Source organism: Manihot esculenta, chromosome 2, assembly GCF_001659605.2.
Source record: "Manihot esculenta cultivar AM560-2 chromosome 2, M.esculenta_v8, whole genome shotgun sequence".
NCBI lineage: Eukaryota > Viridiplantae > Streptophyta > Magnoliopsida > Malpighiales > Euphorbiaceae > Manihot > Manihot esculenta.
In genome coordinates this window covers 5019227-5038536 of record NC_035162.2, presented here as the reverse complement: position 1 = coordinate 5038536, position 19310 = coordinate 5019227, and the positions used below count along the sequence as shown (strand labels likewise).

Genomic DNA, 19310 nt, shown 5'->3' with positions numbered 1-19310 from the left:
TATTTTAGTTAACTTTACTACAAACTTACTTTTATTTAAAAAAATAAAAATAAATAACCGTAAAATTAAATATTGATATATATAATCACTCGGCTTCAATCTTAAAATGAATGTTTAGTCTACAACATATATGAAAAGTTCATAATCACACTAATCGAATTGTATTTATGTTGTACTCAAAAGTGTTGGTTTAAATACTGGCGCAATTTAAGTTGTCGATATTACTCTGTTTTTAACCTAAAACTATGATCTGCTAAGTCGTTAGAAAATTAAATCTTCCAACGTGAAAGAGGCAGCAGCTACTATACGATCGGCTCGCAACAGTGATAATTGAATGTCTTTACACCCTAATAAAAAAAAATGTAGATTTAAGCAATAGGCCAAAATCAAATTGTCCCATTCACATGGCATGATAAGCGGAGTCAACGTCCTCTATTGGCAATTGAGGACAAGTGAAGCACTTGTTTTTATAGGAAACTTGGGCAGACAGGTCCCTTAGAAAGTCCAAGGCGTACTTCCATCGCATGATGCATGTCAGGCGTCCTCAAAGTTTCAGATTCACGTGGATCTGCAACAAAACAACATCCCAGCCAAGACTTTAATCAGCAAAACCATGGTTCATTGCTAACAGGCTTCCAAATTAAACCAGGCACATAACTGACCAACGCAAAGACAACCTTAACCACAAGAAGTTTGGTTTGCGTTTACAATTTCAATAGGAACCACAAGTTGGCTATCCTATCAACCACCTTGCCCGCTCAAACTCTTTTTCTTTTCTTCTTCACACCCCCCCCCCCCCTTTTCTTCTCTCTCTCTCTCTTTATGTAAGAAAAGGAAAGAGAACCGGAAGAATTACATCAAACACAACCTCAGGATAAGAAACAACACGTAAGTCATGCAGAAGATTAATTTCATATCTAAACACCCAATTCTTAAGGCAATTCCAAACAAAAGCTCTTAAATCCATGAAAGAAACAAAGAGAATAAAATAAATGACCAAACTTGAAATATCTATATTATGATAAACAGCCTATCTTGATCATCTTAAGACAGTAATTAATAAGGTGCATAAAGTTTCCAACATATTCATTGACATTAAATGTAAGAGTTTCAAAATTTCAACTGCTTGTAAACATATCAATAAACAACTTCAACAAAAAAAAGAATCAAATTTCAAATAATATTCATGCAGTATTCAGGACAACTACTTACCATTCAGATAATCCTCAAAACCAAAATCATCCAACCTTCCTGTATGAGCCTCAAGGCCTAGCATTGAGGATGGTATTGGTCCTGGTGGCCTCTGAAATCTGCAAGTTTTCAAACAGATAGATCAGACAGCCTGACAAATTTAAATTTAAGAATGATAAATTACTAAACAGAATTTTTTTTTTTTTTTTTTTTTTTGGGGGGGGGGGGGGGAGAAGAAAGAATGCAACAACAATATTTAAAAGCAAAACATAAGAGATCAATCTTTTAAAATGTCAATGAGAAATTCTCATCTTTAGTCTCATAAGCACACATTTAACTTTTGTGCATTTACGAAGAACAAAGAAACCTTCTATTATCCTATAAAAGAAAAGGGACAAAGATACCTTTGAAAACCAAAACAAAAAGATGGCTTTTAGGAAGCAAGTTAGCATAAACCCTCTCATTGAACCAAAGATCCAGCCACCAAGCCATAAAGATTTCCGAATATTGTTTTGAAGCAATTTTTCAAATAAACTTGTTATGGTACCAAAGCATCGTCAATTTCCCTTCCAACTCATGGTGTCAAACATAATGCTCTCAAACAATGACAAAATTAAGCTATGCCCTTCAATAGTGATGTTCTCTTTACCATATTTGTAAAATGACGTCTAAACAAGACTTTACAATTTTTTTCCCCAAAATTAAAGCAATTACAAAATCAGCATATAATTGAATAACCTATTTCAAAAGGACTGCAAAATGTAACACCAATGACAAATATATGAAAATTACACCTCTAAATGAACCTACTCTTTTGGCAAAAAAAAATTGGTCTCTGATTAGACACATTTAACTACCACAAGATGAACATCTCTAGACATGACTTCATAATCCCATAGCTTTCCTCTTTCAGCAAAAACAAAGAGTTGCAGAAGTATTTTTCAGATGGATAGCCTTACTTGCCAGGCATGCACATCTAAACATGAATTGCTGATCCCACAAGGTTCCCATTTGGAGCCAATAAATTTGGGCCAAATCTTCCTTGTAATGAACTGACATAGCCTAATTCAACAGGACTTCAAAAGGTATGACCATGACATTTTCATTCAATAATCAACACATCATGAAGATAATTCCCAAATTAGTCCTATTTTCTTGGCAAGTTCAGATCTCTGATAAGAAAATCTAGCTGCTACAACATTAACAGCTTCAAAAATGACACCCTGATATTACACTACTCACTTTTTCCATCAATCAAGAATTGGTAAAATAAATATTACAAATATATATAATATGTGTGAGGTGTAAATAAACAGTATGCGAGTTCTTCCCAGTTACAGATTACAAAATAAGAAAAATTAATATAATTTTACAGTCTTATTTTCCGCAACAATGAAAATCAGTGAAGCTGCATGGCATCAAACCCTGTCTATCATACAACAGTATATAACTTGTTGACAGCAATTACACAACAGTTCCCAACTTTTTAGCTTGAACTTGCAGATTCGTTGCTTGTTCAATTTTTATTAGTGGGAATCATACCAGTTTCTATGTTGCCATTGGATTCCCATCTTTCCTGAATCCTTACCTATATAATCAGCTAAAAAAGTTTAAATTCTGTCCCCCTTCTAATCTAAGGATGCACATTATCCTACCTTAAACCCTAATTTAAAACAAAAAATCCCCCCACTAAGAAATGGCTAGATACTAAATATTAACCAAAAACAAGTCATTTCACGAGAAAACTCCAGGAGCGAGAACTCATACCGCGAAAGAATTTGACTGTCAAGATCCATTTTGAGTGGAAAGGCAGAGCCAAATGTGTTAGAAAGGACTTTTCTCTTCATCTGCTCTTGAGTCTTCTTCGCCTAAAACCGAAGAAAGGAACCTAAGTCCAGTTTCGATCACAAGCAAGAATAGCAAATCGAAAAAAAACATCCTTACAGACTGGTAGGCGGATTCGAGAGGGTGAGCTCCGACGAGATCGCTTTTGACGCCGTGAAGGCCGAAGCGAAGAGCGTCGTTTTGGATCCCACCGATTTCATGTGCAATTGTCTTTGGCGCTTCCATTATTCTCTTTTCTCTCCGTCTCTGTTATCTTCCTCCTCTCTATATTTATCGTCAGTGACTGGCTTTGTAGGCAAGCAAGGAATGAGTGGCTGCATACTGGCGGAGATAAATACCAGCCTCGAAAGAAACGTCGTCGTAGAGTTAAAAGGAGGACTTTAAAAAGCTGCTCATCTAAGGCGCTTCGTGTCCAAAATGAATCGATAAGTCGTTTTTACACCTACACGCTTTCAAATTTATACCAACAAGCAACGATAAGTCGTTGAATAATGGAATGTTTTTTATATATGTAAAAATACATTACAAGGTTGCAACAACCAGTAAAATTAAGCTAAAAATAATGTAAAATAAATACCTGATGGAAGATCCCATTTTGTTAACTTATCTATTATAACATTAGCTACATAATAAATTTAGAGTGAAAATAGCAAAAATTAATTAAATTTTTAAAAATAACACATAATGCGGTACTTATATTTTAAATTATCTTTTTTAAAATATCATTGTAATTTTTTTAGGTATTCTTTCCTTCTACTACTATAGACTGCTCATTCGTGTGGTTACCTTCTCCTAAGAGAAATTTTAAAAATTAATTATAATATAGCTCCGCAAAATTAATTTTTAAGTATTTTGGGAAAAATATTTTAACTTCCACACAATTTAGAGTCATCCTCTAAAATCATTTTTGAGAAAGAAATCAAAAAATAATAATTTAGAAACATTAAACCAGATCTTGATAAGAGAGAAAAATTAACTGTGACCCTCAAATAACATACCAATTCTAAAGAAATCTCGTGAAGAAAAGAATGAGATTGACTGGCCACGTTTTAAAAATCATCAAATTATTATCAACCAATGAAGGACCATGATTCAACACCCATATTACAAAGTCTGCATAAGGCTAAGTTCATCATGAAAATATTACCATAACCCCTATGGACAAATGGTGGACATAAAAGCTGCCATGCCTTAGTAAGAGATAGAACCCATGGAGAATATTGATGGGAGTCTAAAATTTTTAAAAGAAACTTACTATAAGCAGCTAATTATTTAATTTCAAGATATATAAATAACACCACCTCTGATCCAGTACAATGTATAATTGAGAGATTCAATCTGTAAAATCATTTTTACTTCAAAAAAATTCATTACATCATTAACTAAGAAAGCGAAAATGAACTAGAGTAAAATAAGACCACGAAACATCATCAACAAATCGCCTCAAACTCCACAAAAGGAGAGAACCCTAAACTCTAAATTTTTTTCATAACGAAATCGTTTTAATCAATACTGTAGATTTTCTGGAGTCCACTATTATTGGGCCACCCGGGTAGCAGAAGGTAACAGATCCTGCAGCTCCACTGAACAAGAGATTATTGTGATTAATTAATCAAAGCATTGGGTAGCCAATGAGGAACAGGCAAGCTGGACCCAACCAATAATGCAAGCTGTAAAAAATCTTCACGCCATTGTCACTGTCGAAATTCAAGGCGGCCCATGCACCGATCAAGCTTAAACAATTTTTTCTTTAAGTTTTTGTTCCTGGAACCGTCTTGTAGGCTAGCATGGCACATCGACATCGAGCTAGAGAGGCATAAGAGAATCAAACGCCCATGGAAGAATGTAAAGATCAGCCAAACATATGAACTTCAATTTACTTATGAACACTAATACAAAGCTGAAGGATGGCCCTTCAATCAAATTGGTCTAGACAAACGGCTAATCACCCATATGATATTTACATGTAATAAGATTTTCCACATGTTTTCATTCTCAGAATTACCGCACCCATATAGATATACATACATTAGTTGCATAGAAATTATTTTATTATGTTTTCTTCTATAACTTTGCACAAGACGGCCACAGTCCGATTTGCAAGTGAAACTGGATCAAAACCGTTTCCTTTTAATCTGATTCAGGTTCACATTCTTTCAAAACCGTGAAATGACAACTTTAAACTGAATCGAACCTGTGGCAGTTCCAAACTGGATTGAACTAGCTATTCGATTTAAATAAAAATGTATAAATACCGCAGCCAAAAAAATCTCGACTTCATGAATCAAGATTGGACAAATTTCCTAAAACTTGCAATCTGCAGTTGCAGAAAATAGAAAAAGATAAATGTCTAGCTATTTCCGAATACATCCTACAACAGGAGGCGGCCTCATACAAAGGCATCCCTATAAAACCATCAAAACTAGCAAAAACCCACATAATTCTTTGTACAACAGCCTTTCGGCCATCTCCGGCCATCTGTTAGCCACAGAAATGAGCGACTACGGTCAGGAAAAGAATAATAACCAAAACAAATTCCCCTTTTTTATGTGCTTCCATAATTTTACAAGTCATAATCATCATGTATGGCTCAATATTACAACAAGGTACAATTCCATTCACCTCCAACTCCGATGACGGTGCCGGTCAAACTCATAACGGTCGTATTCATAATTACTTCGATGCAAATAATCCAACCTGTAGTCATTCAACCTCTCATCATTCTCATCTTCTAATCTAGTTGAGCTACTATTCCGAGGTGACGGACGTTTATTTGATGATGAGTGCAGTGGTGAAATATGACTGGAAAAATCTTCGCTTGCCAAAGGACTCCTCCTTCCTCTGTCAGCATGAGACCTTGCAAGTGAAGGTATTGGATCTCTGTTGTCTAAATTGTGACTAGAATCATAATTACCATATCTTGGAGGGTAACTAGAAGTAGATGGACTGACTACAGGGTCAACACCTGGAGGCCCTTCATCAATGGAATCCCTAGACCCTCTCTGCTCATGGTGACGCCATCTGCTGATTGGTTCTGAAGAATGGTTTGATCTACGGAATGATCTACTCCTAAAAGGATCATAACTTGAAGGTCCAGCTGCCCAAAGTCTTTCATCAGCATTTTCTGGGATTGGTGCATTTATTCCGGGAAACAAAGCCGCCATTTTCTTTGGTGGGTCAGGGTAGTCTGTTTCAATTATTTCCCCGTCTTCCTGTTCTTCCTTGACATCCTCATCAGCAAATATTGTGATCCCCGACGGTTGATCGTCATCATCTGGTTCTGAAAAAGGAAGGGGGGTTGGGGGGAGGCGTTATTACGGCATACACCAAAACACACTTGCAATGTAAAGTGAGTAACATTGAGAAATCTGAAGCACCAGAAGCACCAACTAAACCATTGTACTAATCTAACTGTGGAGGATGACCTATGTGAGAGGCAAACATACCAAGGACAATACAACAGACTCAACAAATAATGACAGGGAAACAGTAGTAGTGCCCAGCTCCCGTTAATTATCATGTCATTTACAATTGGCAGAATACAATATCCAGGTAGGCTCAACAGATAATGACGGGGAGAGCAATTTGGCATTAGGTCCATGCCCCAAGCAAATGCAACAAGCAAAAGTAAATAAGGTCCTCAACCGCAAAATACTCCAATCACATGAAAGAGTCACGGGTAGGGCGTAGCAACAAAATGGACATATGAACTAAAAATCCCTAGATGGTATAAATAAAGGAAATAAATTTCAACAGAGGGCTTAATGCAGATGCTTGCTAGTACAAACAGTTTAAAAGCTAAATTATCCAACTGCAATATAGAAGATGATTAGGAAATTAGACAAGCAAGTGATAAGTTACCTAGATATCCTGGTGGATATCCCAATTCTCGCATTCTGTTAAGCCAAGGAGGTGGATCAAGCTCCTATAAAAAATAACAAGAAAAAGAGCAACTTTGACATGAAAATCTATCTTGAGAACACAGTTAAGCATCCTCATATGGAGTTCAAAGATCAATGCAGAAAAGAAGCTCATAAAGTTTCATCCAAGTAAGCTCTGTTCGCTTGACAAACTCAAAATAAAACATCAACTATCTGAATTTCAAGCAAAAATGAGTGACGTCCAGACCTCATGCCACCAACTGGGGCAGCCATACCTTGTATTTAGGACAGTAGAAGTGTAAAGCATGGTTCAAGCTAGAGGAACTAATTTCTGCAAATCAAGATAAACATCTTATAGAAGCCAACAAACACTGATGATAATAATCATACAAGATTGGTATCTCCTTGATTTCCTTTGTTTTACTTTACTTTGTCCCCACTTTGTCTATTCACCATTGGATTAAACTTTAACAATTATCCAATGAAAATTATTACAAATTAAGCTTTACTTTGTTAAAAATGCTATCGTAGAAACTCCAGACAAGATAGTGTTTTCTTTTCATCCCCAATTCACCAACCCTTTTTTAGGGCAGGTTGAATCAAGGGAAGCTGGGATCCCCATGGATAGTCTTGCATTGCACGCATGAGTATCACTTTTGCCAGGAGGGTGGTTCTGCTGCTGCCTGAATTCAGCAGATTTGGAATGTAGCTGCTTGCCAGCTACCATAATTCAGCCATGACCATTACCATAGCACAAAACAATATTCCTAAGCCAACATGCCTATTCTATTGATAAGTTGCTATAAACTCACAACAAATGTTTGGAATAAGATGCTGAGTTCACCAAAACAGCTTGCAGGTAAACATTATGACACAGATAACTTCAGACACTTACCATAAGCCAAAGCCCAGGTATCATTCATGCAATTGATTATAAAGCAGTGAACCAAAACCCTTGTCTTTTTTATTGATTTATTTTACAGCATGGAGTAATACATGTTAAAAAAGACTGCACATATAAGCAAATAAAAGGATTTCAGACCTCTAGATATGTCCAAAACACATAATTCACCAACCTAAAAGATACCATCAAAATCCAAATCTAACATTTTCCCACCTGATCTAAGTCTAGTCAGGTTAATTGTGGGCATCCTCAAACATTCATTTGCCTTAGATGCCCACTGTCACCTTTTAGTCCTTACATCAAGCAATCCCATATTGTTAGTATGGAGTTAAATAAGACCTCATAATGCATAAGAATAACCCACCTCCCCCACCTTATTTTAGAATTTTTGGTTATATTTGCTAACATTGAATCAGCCCTGTACTGAATGTAAGTTGCGGTCAAACAGAAGCTTTTAGAGTCTAAATCTCTAGAGAGAAAAGATACATTTGTTTTCCTTCAATGATGCAAGCTCTTACCCCAAGACCCAAAAGTTGCCTTGTTTCCGCATCCAGAGCACCTGGCTTTAAACCATCGTATTTTCCACCAGAAGAGTTCTGATAATATCGAGCTGAATTGCGAGGGCCAGCATTCTGATTCCGCTTGGACTTATGCTGTTTTCGTGCATTATTGACAGCAACATTGTCACGTGGCTTAGGGCACTCCTTGAGAGAATGGTTGTACGAACCACAGTTGAAACAACGGGCAGCCTCATCTACTATTTCCAGGCCTCTATAAAAACAGAGTCAAGATGTTAAACCCAAAGCAATCAACTTACAATAGTGAAACCAAGCAGAACATTATAAATGTGAAACAACAGAAGAACAGCAAAACGATGAAGAATAGAATTATAAATAATGGAGAAGTTGGTCTTTGCTTGGATTCTCACCAGCAAGATAGAGGTGTAAAAGAATTTATGAATAGAGTGTCATATGAGGTGATGTGATAGCCAGAGGACAAGTGGAAGGATAGCAATGCAGCAAATGGCCAATCCATTTAAGTATTAGAAAGATGTTTGTACCTAACATCTTCCCCTGCCCTCACCTTAGTAGGTTATTAGCCTCAAATTCATCCATTCAATAACAGACACTTGCCCAGTTGCCACAGGATCAATCACATTTATAGTTTATAAATTATATATTTAGAAATCATCATCCTATGGAAAGATTTTCATTATCATAGTATATATATATATTTATACACACTTAAAATTACATGACACCAAAGAGAGCCAAGCACACCTGAGGTTTACAAGTTTCTTCACAGAAAAGAATAATAAAAATCTACACAAGCAAAATGACTTTCAGAAAAGTTCCCCGTTAAATGGAAAGACGTACATATTTTCATTTTCATCATATATATTAAAGTTAAATGACACCAAATAGAGCTTAGTACACCAGAGGTTTACAAATTAAGTTTCTTCAAGGAAGAGTCAAAATAATCTGCAGAAGCAAATATTATTTACACAAAAGTTCCCAGTTATACCCAAATAATAAAAACAGTTATACAATTTCTTGCTGATAAACTTGCATGCACATATATATAGAGATATTCCATGCGATGTTCATATAATCATTGTTGTAAATGTTGATCTCTTGCATGCTAATTTATAATCATACAACAGATTCCGTTTAATTGAGAATTTGAGATTGCATGTGTATATGAATTGAGGTAAAACAAAAATGTGCTCATATGCACAAAAAGCTGAGCTAGTAATTTACCCCTCAACATTATTTCGACCATCTGTTGAAGACAACCCTAATGCAAATCCACGATCATAAAGAGGCACAAAGTCACCAACAGGCGGAATAAAGCCATTAGACTCCAGCTTCTTTGTTGGGTTCTCTATCCAGAAAGACTGCACATAAAAAACACCTTTAAGGAAGAATCATACATAATAAAACACTTGAGACTTATAAATAACTAAAATTTTGATCTTTTTTGTCAACAAAATGCAATGGTGAAAGCATTAACAAGCAGAATATCATGGCTATCATGATATAGTGAAATATGGATAGACCATTACATTTGGTTTGTAATGAGTGGGATAAAGGCAGTAATGACCACCCCAATACTTCAAATATATGTGGCCTGAGAAGGGTAAACAGAACCTTCTCAACAGGCACAGGTATATTTCAACTGCGACCTAGCCTCACCCACTTTAGGCTCATCTTTTTGCAACAAGCACAGCCCAATAAAAGAAAACACACAATATTGATTAATCAAGTTTGTGAATTCATCCCAGGCCCTATACAAACATAAAACCCAAGACCAGCCCAACTTGAAGACCAGCAATGAAAATCTGACTAAAGATGAAAATTCAATGCAATGAAAATCTGAGAGGATTCGAGTGCTAAAAATGTTACAAATACAGTGCAACTGGAAAAGATTTCTTCAGATACCACTGAGGTAAAGATATGGGCTCCATGAGATCCATGAACTTTGCGATTCAAAAAGATGGGTTACTGGTTTAGGTCATTAACAATCAGCAAGAGCTCTTTAAACTTTAGTCTTAGCAGCTTGAATATTGCACGATTATAGCAATGGTACAGAGATATGTTTACGAGCATCAAGAAAGCCACATATGTCTGACATTCAGATCTAGTCTATAAGATCCATGAAGACTACTTGAACCAAAGTTTTGGATTTGTTTAATCATCATTTCATTAGCCCTTTCATTTTTTAGAAGTAGCTTGGAGCCAATACAATTGAGAGAATCCCTCCAAATAAGGGAAATTAATTGATGAAGTATGGTAGGGCATTGCAAGTAAACTCCAAGAAGGCAAGAACCAATTTCTGCATAAATTTCAGTAACAAACAGGACGCAGGCAAGACAAGACATGTAAGTATAGATGGTTACCACTGAAGAAGATTTCTCCAAACCAACACAGAGAGCAGGAAAATATGTTTCTTCACCAGATTCTAACAGCTCATTCAAGTCCTGAAAAATTGAAAAGCAAGATTCAGAGCACAGCTAGATGCTAATAGATTGTCTACATTATATTCATCTGAATAGACTCTCCTTCAAACAAAATACTAAGGTCCTTGAATTTAGTCCAATCCATGAAACAACTCTTTCGAGTAAATTGATAATTTCATACTTAGGAATGTGCACCACCCCATTTCTTTTGAAAATTAAATAAAAATCTCTGTGGGGTAAAAGAAAGGACAGTTAACAATTCCGAACACAGCATTCTACCTTCCCAAGAAAATATAATAAATGATAGTGAGAATTCTCATCATTGTTTGATGCTGCAACCATGGTTCACTGTTTCTTTGGAATGATTTATTGATGTATGAACATAGCACGGTGTTGGCAAAATGGTTAAGGAAGTTTTGAAAGCAATAAGAGGGAGGTGCTAGAAATATAAAATTAAGAAGCAAACACTTCATGCTCATTTCCCAATATCAAATGTACTAACAATTGGCAGCCATTTGGCTGCTTTCACATGACTCTTCAGTTCACTATGTGAGAGAAAGAAAAAGTCAGAAATCATATTTCAATATGCCTCACTCTGAACACAGAACCTTCAACTAATGCAGAAAACTACAAAACACAATACTAAACAATCTTACTTGAGGTGATGAACCCTGTTGTGCATGCCACTCTGACCACTGTTGTAATAGTTCCTCTAATTTCCGTTTGCTGGCTCTGCAGCAAGTCAACGATCTTCAGAGAATTAATAAAAATCCAAGATGACTCTAATAGAACAGATCTCCTCCCCTTAACTCTAGAATGATAATAGTTGTAAACAATCTAAGGAGAAACCAAAACATACAGCTCTACTGCTCTAAATTCTTGGATTTGTCAAGTTATAATAAGTACTTCCACCCTGACCTTGTTAACGAGTTATACATAACATGCACTGAAGGTTGCTGTTCATCATATGTAATCCTTGCTCTCTTGACGCCCGATACAGCTTTGTTATCGAATTATGGAAAGCAGTAATAAGCTAAAACATAACTGCAGAAAGGGGCATTATTTGTGGATAAAATATTGCAAATTTACTTAAATAATTTGCTACTTACAACTCTGAATGCAAAGCTCCTTTGTATTGGAGTTCTATAACTAAGAAGTCCATATAAGGTTGGGTTGGAAAATATGCAAGAAACGGGCTGGAAAATATGCAAGAAACAGGCTGCAAAAATAAATAAATAAATAAAACAAAATAAAAAAGAATGTTCCACATTAAAGGAGGATACAACCACCATTCTCATGGCCATGAATAAGATTCTCATTTTGGTTATTTGGAAAATCATTCTGAGAACTCAATCGAAAGCCAAAGCTACTGAGGTTTTCGGAAACTGTTACAGTGTCAGCCACTTCAAGATTCACTTGCATGACAGGTGAATCCACCAAATCCATGTCAACTTCTGTTTCCACCAGAAACTCCCCATCTTCATTTCCAATATCCACTTGATTGGACGTCAAATTATCCTGATCTGTTGCGACTTCTTTTGTTACAGCACCAACTCCTGAATTTTCTGATCCTCTCATGCATTCTTCAGTTCCAACAACATCTTCATTGGGCCCCAAGTTCTCTGGATGTCTAGTTCCTTTTTCAGTTCCAGTATTAACTTCATTGAGCCCCAAGTTATCCTCATCTTTTGAACCTCCTTCAGCCTCATAAATCCCAGGTTGATAGTCAGCTTCACCTGAATCAGATTCGGACTTGTGAAGTTCATTATTCGCACTGCTACCAGAACTAGTGGAAGCAGGGAGGTTAATCAAATTCTCAGTTTCCATACTTCGAAAAAGTTCCTTCTCTTGTAACAAGACTACAATCAAGATGAGCAATTAACCTGCATGAGATCACTCTAATTATACAGAAAATTGACCACTATATCACCTCTAGTGAAGTAATTACAGCCACACTCAGCTTTTGCATTAAATAATATATCATACTTTGGCAGAGAAAATCAATCTCTAAAAAGTCAACACCACAAAGATAAATTGAATACACTCTACAGCTACATGCCAAAGGGGAGGAGGATGTCAGAGTTTGGACTACCAACCAACTTACAAATTCTACAACAATTAGACAACCAAAATAGCCTTTCAAATACAGAGTAAATTAACTGAAATTTGAGTTCAGTTCTCATTGCAACTCAGAATTTATAAATGCTATAACAATGACTCTCAATCATGTCTTTAACACTACAAGGAGAAGAAATTACTCTATTTCCAAAAATTTTTCTAAAAAAAGTCATATTCAGAATTGGAAGAATAGGGAAATACAAAAGGTTAAAAGCAATAATGAAGTTCATCTCAATCACGCATCCAGTGATTATAATAATCCTAAAGCTCCGTACATTTTGTGGAAAATAGGCATCTCTGGTGTTTCAGGCAGATTAAAACATAGGTCAATGAAAAACATTTTCCAACCAAACAGGAAACCAAACCCACTTTCCCATTTTTTCACTCCACAAACTCATGAAATTGAATTCCCATCCCATCTCCACGTCACCACTATTTTCCACCATCCATCAGCCATCATCAACTATATCAGTTGCCACAACAACGAAAACTCACTCTTTCTTTTACTTCCTCTCTCTCTCTATTCAATTACAAGCAGAAAAACAAGGGGTTCTTATAGACGAAATCAATTCCATGGGCTCCACTCAAATAGAATATATTTTCATCAAAAAGCATCTTCCAGACAAGTGCAAGGGAAATAAACGAGCTTAAATTGAAGTTTCTTTTGTATTTAACTAAAAGAAAACAATTTCTTCAACAACAATGCAAAACAATGTCGAAAATGAACTACTAGATAATTAAATTGTTTAAGCTCAGAAGAATAAGAAAATAAGCTAACAATTGCTTGTCTATTTACCGAGAAATGGGAAAAAAGTAGAAATTCAACCGATAAAATAACTATAATTTAAAATTGAGCTAATTTTTTCACTATTCCTTTCGGAACATAAAGGTTTTGTTTCTGTGGATTGATTTTGCTAGAAAAAAAAATCAAATAAACTCTTATAAAATCACATGTGATTTCAATTTCTTTTATTAAGTTAAAGAATATTGAACTCCTTCGCTAGAGCATTGATAGAAAATAAATTAAACAAAATGAATTCTTGCAAAATTCTTGATTTCAACCCGAGAAAAGGTTAATAAAGAAAAAAAGAGGGAGAGTAAATGGTGCAATTCCCTTGCTTTTCCCGAGCTTTCTCAACAGCCAAACAGGGGGACAAAGAAAAAGGATGCGAAATTAGGGTTTATGAAGTGAGGTTTTTACCTGAGACGAATAATCCCTCGGGCAGCCTTCACACCAGAGCCCGAATCGAGCGCTGGATCTATTGGATTTTCCCCAAGTCTCTTTATTTTGATTTTTATTCGCTTGATAGAGACGATAATCAGATGAGTCGCGGAGTAACGTAGTACATTGAAGCTATGCGCCTTTTTTTTTTTAATGAAAAAATGGTCGAAGTAAATTAGTAAATTTTCCACTTAAATAGAAAGAGGAAGTGGGAATTAAATTTACAATGCCTTCTTTTTTTATTTTCTAATATAAAATAAAATGCAGAATAATAATTAACCTGAGGCTATAAGATTTCTTTTAGCTGGAAGATAATTTTATTTAAATACTCCTTACGTGATTATAAAGGTATATTTATTTCATTTTTTTAATCTATTTTAAATTTTATGTCACTTTTTTTAGATAATAATTTAGTGATTAATTTTTTAATATACAACTATTTAATGTGCTGTAAAAAGTATAAATTATTAATTTAAATAATATATAAATTTTCTTACCCATATTAAAAAGGCAAGCATACATATTGAATTTAGAGAAAATCGTTGTCCAATTTCTATAATTTAAAAAAAATTATTAATTCATTCATATTTTTAAGTTATTTAAATAAAAATGTTTTCAATTTATAAAAGTAAATTTTTAATTGTTCTGTGAAAAATTGTTAAAAAAATTTTATTTTAATTTTAAATAAACAATATAGATATTAAATAGTCGTAATTTGCTTTGGATGGTGTATGTTTCTCTCTCGCTCTGTTATTCATCATATTAAGTGACAAGAGGTGAACCATTTCTATAAAAAGAAAGATACAATGCGATGCCTGTCGTTTGGAGAAGAAGATATATAACTATATAACTATATATATAAAATTTATTTTCGTAGCTTTTCAATTTTCCCGTTATTTTAAATAAAAAGTTAATATTTAATTACCACATCTTAGTAAAATTTAAGTCCCACTAAAAAATCTAGACGGATTGAGAGAGAGAGAGGAAACAATCTACAAGAGACTTCAGTAGCAACAGTACCAAGCGACCCTCCCTCCTATCACCATTTGCATGTCGATTCTGGACGCAAGAGGCTCGCTCAAACAATAAAGCATCATCTCCATAGCACAATAAGAGAACAATTGACGGTCAAAGTTTTGACAACTTTGTTGTTGGCATGAGTAAAATTTCAGTTAATTAACATCTTTAAAGAGAGGAAATTTATTATTAATAAATTAAAAGTTTGAGGCCTAGCAGTATATAGTTATTTTTTTTCAAATTAAAGAGGTTGGACAAACTATTTATTTGTGGTTAAATTGTAATTTCTTATTACTGATCAAGTGCATTATGCAAAATGATGTATTAAATAGATCTTAATGTTATGCACTAGTTGATGTCATCTAACATATTGATGCATTAGGTTAGAAAACTAATGCAATTTCAAATGCACCTATACAACAGAATAAAAAAAAATATTCAACATTGCGTGCTTGAAGGGTAAGGTAATCAAATCCATTCATAGCAAGGAGAAAAAAATAAATATTTATATGGGGATCCATAAAAAAACGGAACCCTTTTAGTCCCTCTCTTCTTTACAATCAATCACTTGCATTGCATAATTTTCTACATTAATTTGAGATCAAGTTTTTGGCAGAATTATCACACATAGATAAATAGAGGGGTGGTACCTGTATTAGACTCTAGTTGGTTGAAGATAAGGTCTTTCCTTTTAATATGCTTCTGCCACTTGTTTGTGTTAATTCCACCACATTCCCTTCATAGCAGAGCTCCATATCATCTGGGCATGATGCTGGACCTGATGAACTCTGGGAGCCTTGTGTACAGTTCCCGTCATCACTTGAACTGTCTACTTCTATGGGTGCTTTTGCTTTTACTTTTGCCTTTGCCTGTGCCTTTGCCGTAGCAGCTGACTGGTTGTCTTCTTGAGCATTAATCCAGCTAGAATAATCTCCTTCACTGCTGCTTTCTCCAGAAGTAGTATCACTTAATGTGTGAAAAATAGTGACACTTTCTTTCTTCGCACTTTGAAAGGAATAGCTTCTTGTCGTCTTTCCATCATGTACTGGAAGGAGAGATTTTGACTTCTGGCCATTTCCATCCCTGCCTAAACTGTAAGTTGTTGAGAGCTTTCTTTCAATTCCTTGCCTTTCTCGTACCAAATCTCCCAGTTCTTCAATAACTTCATTTGCCACTGCTTCTTCTGCTGCCTTCTGTTTCAGTTCTGTGATCGTCCTATCGAATGCCTTTTTCTTGAGTTGGAGAGATCGCTGAAACTCTACAAGGGTAAGGTATCTATACAGCGACTTTGATCTGTACATTAGATTAAGAAAAGAATTGAATTATGAATCTTACTCGCTTTTCTAGAAAATCTCCCAAACCTTGACCTTGAATCTTTTTTTTGCTCCAAAATACACAGCAGAATCGCACAAGACCACCTAGAACTACCAAAGCTATGGACTCGAATATCAGGAACAGCATAATTGTCCTCTCGTCACCTGAAAGAATGAGTAACAATGGTTTTTCATAACACTTCATTAATCATTAGTATCATTTTACTCAAGAATTATAGATCTTGCCTGTGTAGATTCTAACATGCTTGGGTGTTGCTTGTGAGCAGCTAGACAGAAGCTTCTCATCTGATAACAAATAAAAAGACCACAAACAATTCACATAATGATCATGATGAAAATTTTGCCAGGAGAGGGGAAAAAAAGAACATTTACATTTGCTACGGCACGGCAGCGCGTTGCCCGTCCCTGCATCATACCCGTAAGCCTAAAATGTGAGATCAGTCACACAGAAAGAATATATTAGTCGCTATTATATAGCTCACATATGATCTGTAATAGAACCTCACTTGAAGCAGTGATAAAAGCAAGAAGGATTCCTTCATCCAATACAAAACCCTGCAGATCACTCTGTGATAATAAGGATGAAAATTGACCTGCCAACCAACAAATGAAAGCCTTTCTGAACTTAATAAGTTATAGAATACCATAAGGGAACATCAAATTTGAGCCAAATGGAGATTGAAGGTAATTACCAGGATGCATTTCAGACCAATAGACTGACCCTGTTGCTGGAACCAGCAAGGTGAAGACTACACCTTTAGGTCTCAATGCTGAGACATAATTATATTCACCAATCACTTGACTGAACTTTCCTTCCATCTCTGCCTGAGATATATAAACTGCATAGCCAGAGCAATCAAGAAAAGGACTAACTTGGATAACATGATTCAGTACAGATGCTTTTGCAAATTTCTTCACATCCCCAGTAGGTGAGATTGAGTACAGAAATCCATCCAAAGAACCAATAGATACCCAACCTGCCATAGTGGTCGCACGGGTGCAACAAAAGATGTATTATTATTAATGTCAAGTACTCCAAAAATTCTTAAACAGTTTATCTCTAACCAAATTTACCTTTAGAATCCACAACTGGAACCAATGCAGCTGCATTCAATGGTCCAATGCTCTTCTGCCATAAAATATTGCCCGTAGAAACATCTAGTGCCAACACAAGAGCCTTGATAGGTACAGTTACATACAAATGGGCATTGTTTCCGGGTGTTGCAGTAAAATCTTTGTCAAATGAGCTTAGATCCTGGATCCAATTGAAGTGAGGGCTACGAATAGACAGAGAGTAAAGTTCCCCTGCAGTATTCGAAATCTGCAAGTGGAAAACCATATACACATAATATAACTGTAGCCTCAATAAGAAAATCCTTGATGAAGCAAATTCCGCATGACCAAAATCTTACATATATACTGCCCTCACATTGATCAATCACAGGAACTGAATTAAAATAACAATCTGTAACGTCTTTCCTGCAACCTAGACGGTAGCCAAACTGAGAAATCATAGGTCCAATACTCCATAGTAGTTGTCCTTGTCCCCCAATTAAGTACGCAAATAATCCCTGGTTCCTGAAATTGATGAATACAGATGAACTCAGCGTGCTCACCGCAAGGCCGATAATTTCACCTGCATCTTCTTGACCGAAGAAAACTTCTTTCGTGGGCAGAGAAGTTCCAAGATCAAGAAAATTTATATTCAGGACTCTGTTCTCTGCAACCAAAAAAATCTGCCAGAAACCATCACAATTCAATAATTATTGTACAATAAGCTATGATATATACTGGTTACCTTCCCTCTACCGCCATGAACAGGAGGTAGGCTTGCGTTGCAAGTGTAAGCCAAATGTAATTTCCAGGCAATGGACCCATTACTTTCAAATGCCAAAAAATTCCTCTCACAACAAGTATAAATCCTGCCATCATCTTCCCCGATGAGAGGGTTTGAAAGCCTGCAAGTGGTTCTTGTCGAAGTTGTTCGACCTAAATAAGATTTTTTTTTTAAAAAAAAGGGAGGTTTTAGGTCATAGTAGGAATCATATGAAATCCGTTACTGGGAGAATGAGTCTTAACTAACCGGGGAAATTCTGGAAACCAGTGGAGGCCAGTGCAATGGTTAGCGGCAAGAAGAGAAGCAATTGAATCGGCATTGTAGAGATTAGTTCCTAAATGAGAATTCTAGGGTTTGCTTGATCATCATTCAATTTCTAATCCGCTCTTGGTTATCCTGGAAAATGTAACCGTTACTTAACCGCTCTGTTTTTGGCGGGAACAATTTTGAGCCGTCTGCTTCTTGAATCTCGTCATCCTGACTTTTCTTTCTCTCTTTCTTTCTTTCTTTTTTTCCTATTCCTCCCGTATCCCCTCTTTTCTGTTAAAAACTATTCTGAACCTTTATTAACACCATTTATGTTTTAAAAAAAAAAAATATGTGTAGAATATTTTTAATTAAAATTGTTTTTTAAAAACATTTAATTTTATTTATTTTTTTTTAAAAAAATATGTGTAGAATATTTTTAATTAAAATTGTTTTTTAAAAACATTTAATTTTTATCGTTTAATTATACTATTAAAAAATAAATTTATGTAAAAAATTAGTGATATTAACAACATTTTTAAAATTCAGAAAATAATTTTAAAAATATTGTTTTTTAATAACAAAATATTTTTTTATCATTTAAAATATAAAAATTTAGTATTTTAATTATATAAGAATTTTAAAAATATATATGTAGATATAATATAATAAATAATTTTAAAATTACAAACATAAAATTTTATTATATAAAAAATAATATATTATTATTAAAAATAATATTTTATTATTAAAAAA

General features: G+C 35.0%; 3 protein-coding genes across 4 annotated transcripts; all 3 read right to left on the bottom strand.

Moving 5' to 3' along the window:
* Positions 1-261: 261 nt before the first annotated feature.
* LOC110610187 (cyclin-B1-2) lies at positions 262-3353 on the bottom strand. Its single transcript, XM_021750071.2, has 4 exons — positions 3136-3353; positions 2959-3059; positions 1213-1310; positions 262-568 (listed from the first exon to the last, which is right to left on the bottom strand). The coding sequence occupies exons 1-4, from the start codon at positions 3259-3261 to the stop codon at positions 468-470; spliced, it is 426 nt and encodes a 141-aa protein (XP_021605763.1). The 5' UTR covers positions 3262-3353; the 3' UTR covers positions 262-467.
* Positions 3354-5346: 1993 nt separating this feature from the next.
* On the bottom strand, positions 5347-14250 carry LOC110610186. 2 transcript variants are annotated; one of them, XM_021750068.2, is made up of 9 exons: positions 14100-14250; positions 12064-12663; positions 11699-11780; positions 11437-11512; positions 10721-10801; positions 9582-9718; positions 8340-8592; positions 6898-6961; positions 5347-6316 (listed from the first exon to the last, which is right to left on the bottom strand). In XM_021750068.2, exons 2-9 carry the CDS (start codon positions 12605-12607, stop codon positions 5655-5657), a joined length of 1899 nt encoding a protein of 632 aa, XP_021605760.1. In that variant the 5' UTR covers positions 12608-12663; positions 14100-14250; the 3' UTR covers positions 5347-5654. The 2 variants fall into 2 exon arrangements, with proteins under 2 accessions (XP_021605760.1, XP_021605761.1); XM_021750069.2 differs by having other exon boundaries at positions 12064-12639; positions 14100-14236.
* A 1335-nt stretch (positions 14251-15585) lies between these two features.
* Positions 15586-18832, bottom strand: LOC110608741 (protein GAMETE EXPRESSED 3). Its single transcript, XM_021748023.2, has 10 exons — positions 18555-18832; positions 18270-18460; positions 17884-18207; positions 17546-17792; positions 17164-17448; positions 16978-17064; positions 16844-16876; positions 16697-16756; positions 16473-16615; positions 15586-16387 (listed from the first exon to the last, which is right to left on the bottom strand). The coding sequence occupies exons 1-10, from the start codon at positions 18625-18627 to the stop codon at positions 15800-15802; spliced, it is 2031 nt and encodes a 676-aa protein (XP_021603715.1). The 5' UTR covers positions 18628-18832; the 3' UTR covers positions 15586-15799.
* Between the last annotated feature and the right edge of the window lie 478 nt (positions 18833-19310).

Coding starts and splice junctions, on each gene's coding strand:
- LOC110610186 (XM_021750068.2), bottom strand. CDS start 12,607: ATGGAAACTGAGAATTTGATTAACCTCCCTGCTTCCACTAGTTCTGGT. Junction 11,781..12,063: donor TGGCCATGAGAATGGTGGTT/GTATCCTCCTTT, acceptor TCGATAACAAAG/CTGTATCGGGCGTCAAGAGA. Junction 6,317..6,897: donor ATATCCACCAGGATATCTAG/GTAACTTATCAC, acceptor TTCCTTTTTCAG/AACCAGATGATGACGATCAA.
- LOC110608741 (XM_021748023.2), bottom strand. CDS start 18,627: ATGCCGATTCAATTGCTTCTCTTCTTGCCGCTAACCATTGCACTGGCC. Junction 17,449..17,545: donor TCCAGTTGTGGATTCTAAAG/GTAAATTTGGTT, acceptor CCACTATGGCAG/GTTGGGTATCTATTGGTTCT. Junction 16,616..16,696: donor GCATGTTAGAATCTACACAG/GCAAGATCTATA, acceptor TCATTCTTTCAG/GTGACGAGAGGACAATTATG.
- LOC110610187 (XM_021750071.2), bottom strand. CDS start 3,261: ATGGAAGCGCCAAAGACAATTGCACATGAAATCGGTGGGATCCAAAAC. Junction 3,060..3,135: donor TCGAATCCGCCTACCAGTCT/GTAAGGATGTTT, acceptor CTTCGGTTTTAG/GCGAAGAAGACTCAAGAGCA. Junction 1,311..2,958: donor GACAGTCAAATTCTTTCGCG/GTATGAGTTCTC, acceptor GAAAACTTGCAG/ATTTCAGAGGCCACCAGGAC.